The 8,758-nt window shown below is 36.9% G+C and overlaps 1 protein-coding gene and 1 pseudogene across 2 annotated transcripts in view; one reads left to right on the top strand and one right to left on the bottom strand.

Moving 5' to 3' along the window:
• PLSCR1 (phospholipid scramblase 1) overlaps positions 1-7,015 on the top strand; it is a 20,579-nt gene extending 13,564 nt beyond the window's left edge. For both annotated transcript variants that reach the window (XM_027769440.1, XM_014585343.2), the window contains 2 exons: positions 4,980-5,141; positions 6,633-7,015. In XM_027769440.1, the coding sequence (XP_027625241.1) occupies positions 4,980-5,141; positions 6,633-6,689 (219 nt within the window). In that variant the 3' untranslated portion in view covers positions 6,690-7,015. The remainder of the gene's footprint in view (positions 1-4,979; positions 5,142-6,632) is intronic.
• A 1,049-nt stretch (positions 7,016-8,064) lies between these two features.
• On the bottom strand, positions 8,065-8,482 carry LOC102499216 (cytochrome b-c1 complex subunit 7 pseudogene; annotated as a pseudogene).
• Positions 8,483-8,758: the final 276 nt, after the last annotated feature.

The following is an 8,758-nucleotide window of genomic DNA, read 5'->3' as shown; positions in this document are numbered from 1 at the left end:
GAGAATGGTATTACAAGGGGGCATAAGGAAACTTTTGAGGTGATAAATGTGTCTATTATCTTGTCTATTATCTTGAGTGTGATGGTTTCAGCGGTATATACATATGTCAGAATTTACCATATAATACACTTTCCATACATGCATTTTAATCTGAACCAGTTGTACTTCAATAAAGCTATAACTTGATTAGAACTTTAAAAAAATATAAAAGAAGTTTTGCTGCCATGTATTTTATTCTTAGGAAATAGGTGAAAACACTGGAAAAGCACTGTGAAATTCCTTTTTAAAAAAAAACAACATATTTTTATTTATTTAATTCCATTTGTTATTATTATTTTTTTAATTTGACCAAAGAGATACAGAGAGAGAGAGAGAGAAAAGGAGAGCGAGAAAGCAAGCCTCCAAGTTCAAGACTTGAACCACAATCGGCCATGTGGGAATCCTTTAACCACCTTTAACCACCATGCCACCTGCTGGCCCCAGCATTGTGAGATTCTTATATTTAATGATAAGGAATTTATATTTCATCCAGTAACCTTTCTCAATGGATGCTTTAAAGTATCCATTGCATATAATGGATTAACTCCTCTTCTGTGCATCTAGAAAGATGCTAACAAGGTATCATCTCTGGGAAACTAGAGAAATAGCCACTTGAGTCATGGTCTATCTGATTACTAATAGAAAGTTTGGTACCTTAAAGCAGGAATTGTCAGTATGAGGGACTTCATTACATTTCATGGACTTCATCAGGATACCAGTGACATGAAAATTGGAATAAAGATTATTTGAAAGCCTGAACTGCAGCTTGGTCAGAAGTCATTTTAAAGGAAAGAATAATTCAAGAGACATTTCATAAGTGAACTGAGACTGATTCATGGGCTTGATGTCAATTAAGGAGAAAAGAAAATCTGAACATTATTCTGGCATCTTATTATGATGTCAGATGTTTGTGAAGCTGAGTGAATATGATGCCATTGGCCAAGTTAAGATCGTTCGGGAGGAGCAGATGATTCATAGGAAGACAACGATTTGTATTTATATCATGATGGATTTTAGCTATTAGAGGAAAATGTCAGAAAGTTTTCCCATCAACAGATGGTTGAAGCTCTAAGATGATCCCAGGGAGAGTAAGAGAGACAAGACTTTTTAGATGATAAGAGTGTCTCCTTCCAGGACTAATAATGATAGGAGAAAAAAATATGCCCACATGAAACTGATATCACAAGTTAGTCCTATCTATGTGTTTGAAGTCTAAATCTATGCCACTGTTGTATTCAGGAATCTCAAAACATAGAAATTAATCCTGAGTGGTGATATACATGGAAGAACCAATCTGGAAACTTGGTAGAAGGCTTCCTGCTATTCCTACATAACACGCCTATCTTCACATGAGAGGGTTTTAAAAAGTTGCATGATGCCTTAGGAACTAGTACACAAAATCAGAAACGGACAAAACAGATTGCATATAACAGCAATCTGTAACCAGAACATCTAAGTAGATGTTAAAGGTTCAAGAGAACAGAAAAAGAACATAAGGAGGAAGGAGACCTACAAATAAAGGATAGAAAGATTAGAAAACAAGTTAAATAAGAGCTCTAGAAACAAGAATCGTCACTGATTGACACTTCACTGGAAAACTTGAACTGCAAATTAAATAGAAGTGCAGGGAGAATGAGTAAACTGGAAGGAAAGGTAGATAAGGAAAAGAGACGGAAGTTTGAAAGGACAAATAAAACTGAAGGGCCATAGAAGGTAGAGTAGACTGTTCTTGTCTGTGTCAATGAGGAGTCATAAAAAAGACGACGACGACACAGAATACATTGGGGTAATATTCAGAGAGATCAATGGTTAAGAATTTTTGAAGACTTAATGCCAGACCATACATCCTCAATGTAGAGAGTGCAGGTACTTTTGGGTAAGAAAAAGCAGTGACACTCAGCTTCAACTTAGACTCACTGTGAACTTCACTAGTGAAGAAAAATCTAAGGTCAAGAGAGGAAGGTACCTTTACCTTAACGTTTAATCCCCTGATTGGGCGTTTGAACATTTTGCTCTAGGCTTACTGGCTACTCATATTTGCCCTTTGTATTATCTGTTTATATCCATTGCCATGTTGTCGCTGGGACTGTTCACTATTTCTCGTCAATTTATAAATGTGATTAATGTACTGAACATGCTGGCTTCATCTGTCCTTTGATAGGCAAACAGTCGAATAGTTCTCCATGTCTACCCTTTGCTTTCAGATTGGAGTGTGCGTGTGAGTGTGTGTGTGTGTGTGTATGTGAATATGCCATACAAAACTTTTAGATATTATATGGGCAAATATGGTCCACTCATCTTTTTCTTTTTTTTTTTTTTTTTTTGAGAAATTTTCACTGTAGGGCGCGTGCGCTCGCCAGACAGACAGAGAGAGACATAGAGACAGAAAGCGAGAAATCACCCCCCAGGGGGGATGGTCACGCCGCAATCCCTTCTCCTCCACTCTCCTCTCGGGATCTTGGGCACGCACGCACACGCGCCCGGCGTGAGTTTTAAGCCACCGGGTCCGGGACACGAACCGCGGTCGACTACATGGGAGTCCAGCGACATATCCATTACGCTAACTGCTGGTTCCCATCTTTTTCTTTTTTAAATTTGCTATAGGCACGTGTGCTTGCCAGAGAGAGATTTGGGGGTTGGGCAAGGGGAGTAAGAAAGCATTCCCCAGGGGATTGGCTGTGTCATAATCACTTCTCCTCCATTCTCCTTTCAGGCCTGATTCAGGACTTGAACCACACAATTAGGCACATGGAATCCAGCTACCTTAACCATTATGTCATCTGGCTAGCCCAGAACCTTGATCTTTTTGCTGACCTCTAACCTAAATGTTACTAATAATTGATACTTAACTTTCTAAAAGACAGAATATCATAGACAGGAGCACAGACTGAAAACAGAATGCCTGCCTGAGTTCGAAACCTATGCTTATGTCCTCTTATCTGTGTGAACCTGGACAAATTATTTAACCTTTCTTTGCTTCAGATTTTGTGTGTGTGTGTGTGTGTGTGTGTGTGTGTGTGTGTGTGTCTGTGTGTGTGTGAAATTGGATATAATAATAGTACATATCTTTCAAGGTTTTTTTTTGTTTGTTTAGAATTTTAAATTTAACTTTATTTATTTATTTATTTATTTTTATTTGACCAGAGAGGGATGGGGGAAGAGAGAGAAAGTGAGAAAGCAAGTCACCAGGTCTGTGGCTTAAACATGGTCGGCCATGTGGGAGTCCAGCGCCCTTAACTACTACACTACCTGCTGGCCCCTCTTTCAAGGTTGTTACGAGGCTTAATTTACTTAATAATTATAAAGCCTTCATATACCTTTCATGCACTAAATGTTACATAAATGCTCATTAATAAATGTCAGCAACCATTGATACAATCATATGTGATAGTTTATGATATTCTTCTTTGATGCATACTTAGCTTCTATATACTATTATTACACTTTTTAAAAAAATCATTATTATTGCCAGAAGGCATGTGCACTTGCCAGAGACAGAAATAGAGAGAGAGGGAGGGAAAGGGAGAATGCATTCCCCAATGGGGCATGGTCATGCCAAAATAATACCTTCCCAGTGTGTCTTTCTAGCCAGGATCCAAACCAGGGTTGGCTATGTGGGATCTGGCTCCCTGTATACAGAGCTTAAGCGCTATGCATGGGGCCAGCCTTATCAGCTCTTCAGTTTCTCCACGTTTATTCCATTGGTCTCAGCCCGATGCAAGGGCGGACACTCCTGTTCCTCAGTACCAACCCTGTGGGTACATAGCTCAATCAATTTTGACTGGATTCAGCCTCCACCTACCCAGTTGAGGAATTGCTTTGGTCTGCACATGACCTACTGTACTCTAATGACCTTGGATTTCTCTCAGGAAGAATTATAAAAGGATAAAATATTTACACTGTAATTATTCTTTCGTCATTCACCCCCTACTAGTTACCCAGTCTTATGCCAACCCTTGACCTAGACCATTCTGTCAAGTTACTTCCCTATGAATCGGTGTTCTCTAGGCAGTACCTGTGTTTTCCTACCAACAGTGGTGGTAATGAGCCTTCCTATTATGTTTAAACTGTCAGCTTATGTAAACTCTCCGTGCTTCTCTTAAAACAGATGTTATAATAGTTTTATTACCTCCCTGATAGCGTCTAGAAATTTAATCAAAGAAGCATTCTATATTTGTGTCCTTTACTGCTTTAATTTGGTTTTAGATCGATTCAAATAATATATTACTGTCCAACTTAATGTAGAAATAGAAATGTTAAATATTTTTGCAAAGCTTTTATGTCATTTTTCTGCAGATGAAATAGTTTTTCATTTACTTATAAATAGACACAGGAGGGGCCAGCAGGAGACGTGGTGGTTGAGGTGCTGGACTCCCACGTGGCTGACCATAGTTGAGTCCCGAACCTGGCAGCTTGCTCTTTTCACTCTCCGTTTCTCTCTGTCTCTCTCAGGTCAAAATTGTAGAATGATAATAAATAAGATTAAAAATAAATAAATCTTTAAAAAAATAGACACAGGAACTTTCATGCATCAAATGAGGGTTACATGTTCATTATTACATAGGGTACACAATTTTAACGTAACATTTGTTTCATTATTCCAACTTTTTTTTTTTTTTTGGAGAGGTTTCTGCTATAGGGCTTGTGCTCTTGCCAATAAGACAGAGAGAGACAGAAAGTGAGAAATCACCCCCCAGAGGGGATGACCACGCCGCAATCCCTTCTCCATTCTCCTTTCGGGATTTTGGGCATGCATGCACACGCGCCTGGCATGAGTTTAAGCTACCAGGTCTGGGACTCAAACTGTGGTCAACTATGTGGGAGTCCAGCGGTGTAGCCATTATGCCAACTGCTGGTCCCACCAACTTTGAAAGTACTTTTGCTATAACTTTTCTAAAAATATTTAAGTCTTTTGTTTTGTTTTGTTTTATGAAATTTAGATTAAATCACTTGATGAAGAAACAATGGTTGGCAGGATTTCCAAGCACTGGACTGGGATTGTGAGAGAGGCATTTACAGATGCCGATAACTTTGGGATCCAGTTCCCTTTAGACCTGGATGTTAAAATGAAAGCTGTGATGCTCGGAGCTTGCTTCCTCATCGTAAGTTGATTCTCACTCCTCTTGGTTATGGGTAGTTTCTCTAGTACCATCCTGGAATGATCCAGCAACTTGTATATTTCCAAATGGCCTGCTTTGATTTAGAGATCTTAAACAAGGGTGCCTACTTCATCCTAGCTCTGAAATCCTGTTCTGTCTTGACACTGTGGTCACAGGTCTGTGCATTTTCACATGGCAAGAGGACTTTATGTATTACATAGAGGTTTCAAGCAAAACTGGTGTTTGGGAAAGACAGTGAATCTGGGTATACGTGAAAAAAGAATCAGTAAAACAGGAAGATGTCATTCTAACTCACTATGAATAATTAAATAATCTTATAGTGGAGTGTAAACTGCAGTAAGAGTATATGTCTAATGAAACCTGTAGTTTAAGCTACTAATTTATGTTTGTTTACTCATTTAAATAATGTATAAAGACATTTATAGCACATTTGGGGAAATTTGAACACTGGCTATTTGATGATAGAAAGGAATTCTTACTATTTTTTAGATATGACGATATTATATAAAACCTAAACAGAACCTTTATTTTTCAGAAATATTCTGAAATAGTTCCATATAAAATAGTATGATATTAGAGATTTGCTTTTAAATAATGGGGATGAGGGCAAAGAATATTGGAGATGGAGTAACTATGTAGAAACTGGATTCAAGAAAGGCAAAATCGGGAACCAGCAGTTAGCGTAATGGCTGTGACTCCCACGTAGTCAACCGCGGTTTGCGTCTCAGACCCAGTGGCTTAAAACTCATGCCCTGTGCGTGCGTGCCCAAGATCCCGAGAGGAGAATGGAGGAGAAGGGACTGCGGCCTGACCATCCCCTCTGGGGGATGAGTTTTTGCTTTCTGTCTCTGTCTCTGTCTGGCGAGCACACACGCCCTGTAGCGAAAACCTCTCCAAAAAAAGAAAAGAAAGGCAAAATCGTAATAGTACAATGCAATGCAAGTGCTTTGCAGTAGAGTTTATTTTTGTTGCACAGAAGACAATAGATATGAGAGGAATAAAATCCATAGGATTTGACTGAAGTCTCAGGGAGAGGATCTAATTAGACACTGATACAGTGAAATAGGCCAGGGACATGCTGGACATATTAGGAAGAGAAATAAACCCAGGCCAAAAAGTTCTAATTTTAGTGCATTCTAACTAAGATACCTATCAGCGTAAGTTGGATATGGAACCCCAGTCACCAGAAAAGTTATTACTGGAGAAGGATTACAAAGTTGAGGAAAAAAGATTCCAAGGGGAATGAGAAAAAGTGACTTTTAGAAGGAATAAAATTATACAATTTAAGTATTAAAATGAAAAGCTAAAGGTAGGATTTATACAGCTATAGACTTTTCCACTGCTTAATTATTATTATGATTCATTTTCTTGTTGAACTGATACGTCATTCTGTTTCATCAGATCCTTAGCATTTCTGCTTCTGAAACTTTTTCGTTGCGGAAAACTCATTTCTGTATTTTTGGTTTTGTCTAGGACTTTATGTTCTTCGAAAGTGGTGGAGGCAAGGAACAGAGATCGGGAGTGTGGTAATGGTTCAATGAAAGTTTCCTCGGAAAATTTGAAGTCTACATATTGATCGGAACTACCTGAGAGAAAAAGTCTTTTCTTGTTTTCTTAATAAAAATTCCTCACATCTGTATGAACCAAGCTATAATAGCTGTAGCTCCGACTGTAATGATTTCACTTTACAAATGATAAGTTTATTTTCTTTACTGACCTATACATGTTTTTATACCTTGTTTGAACATTCATGGTGAATTTGTGAGAAAGGACACAGGAGTTTTTACATTTAGAAATAAAACTTCCAACAGATGCAAGAGAGCAAGTGGATAGATAGAATAATTTCTACTGTACCATAGAACAGTATAGTAACTATAGTTGGTGACAGTTGAATACATATTTCAAAATGACTAGAGGAGAGAATTTCGAAAGAGAATTTCACAACACGACGTACTGATAAATACTCGTGATACTAGATATGTCTACTGCCCTGGTTTGATAATTATACATTCAATTTATATGTTGAAAAAGGACACTGTATTCCATAAATATGTACAACTATTAAATGTCGATTTAATTATAAAATAAACTAAACTTATAAAAGATTACTTTTTTAAAATCTCTGAATTATTTTTTATTTTCTGGGAAAAATTATTTAAAGCCTTATTAAAGTAATTTTAATATAAATTATATTTTATTCTATTAAATCTTTAACATCATACCTGACAGCTAATGTTATTTTGCACATATCATATATTCAAAAAGTTTTAAACATTAAGTTTTCTTTACCACTATGTTCAAATAGTACTCAATATGTATATCACCCAGGAAAAGTGAAATATGCATTTTTGATCTTCAGAAAGTACCCAAGGGCAATGAGAAAAAGTGACTCATGTAACTTGTTTTATAAGCTAATGCACTACTATCAATGAGATGTTCATATTGATAAGATAGTAAGTTATTCATTCTTAAATGATTTTCAGCAAATAAGTAAAAACACATTTTTAAGACTCATTGACTCTAAAACTTTGGAATTGTTATATTTGAAATTCTTATTTACATATGAAATGTTTAGCTTCTTCTGTCATTACCAGAATAAGGTAATTATGAGATTGCTCAGATGTTAAGCAAATAGAACACATGTAATCCTTCACAAAATATAAGCTTCACGTGTGATCTAATAGATTATTTTTACCAGTAATTATCTGAACCAAAAACTTATTTTTTGCATATTTCAGTTTTGTTTTTCAATAAATGTGATCAATTCATTTAAGTGGAGCATTGAACGCTTTATTCAATTAAACAAAAACATATTTAACATCTTATTCAAGTCCCCTTTTATTTATTTTATTTATTTATTTATTTATTGTTTATAATAGACATTTATTTAAAGTAATACATCTGCCGACCAAATTATTTTTAAATTAAACTTTTTAGGTTCGACCCCCACTTCATGAAAATACTTTAAGAACAACCGCATCCACGATTGCAATCTAGTTACTTCTTTGCCCACTCTTCTCTCCTTTTTCTTTCCCGGATAACCTCTTTTAGATATGGTTCAAGGTAGAAATTATCCTCGTATTTTGTCCACTGCTCTTTAGGCAATATCTGCTGCCTCATGGTCAAGTCCAGGGCTCTCCATGCGAAACACCCTGTCATTATAAAGGTTCTCAGGAAGTCTTAGGGCTTCCTTCACATCTTCTTTCTCGTATATCGTATCATCTCGCATTAACCCCAGTTTATTGAATCCTGCAGCATTGAAATACCATACAGCCACCGACCTGATGCTGAAACGGCTGACCTGCTCACCATTTTGACCTGAGAGCCCCTTTTATTTATTTTTAAAAGAATTATCTAACTTTATTTATTTATTTATTTATTTGAATTTGACCAGAGAGGGAGGGAGAGAGAGAGAGAGAAAATGAGAAAACAAGCCGCCAATTCCTGGACTCAAACCACAGTCGGCCACGTGAGAGTCCAATGTCCTTAACCACCATGCCATCCACTGGCCCCTTAAGTCCCCTTTAAAAAGAGCAAATACATGCAATACCTTGCAAAAAAATTTTATACCAGAGCTAAGAGCTAAAAAAAGGAATTTA

Source organism: Tupaia chinensis, unplaced genomic scaffold (assembly GCF_000334495.1).
Source record: "Tupaia chinensis unplaced genomic scaffold, TupChi_1.0 Scaffold149537_1, whole genome shotgun sequence".
Classification (NCBI taxonomy): domain Eukaryota; kingdom Metazoa; phylum Chordata; class Mammalia; order Scandentia; family Tupaiidae; genus Tupaia; species Tupaia belangeri.
This window is presented reverse-complemented; position numbering and strand designations above follow the sequence as displayed.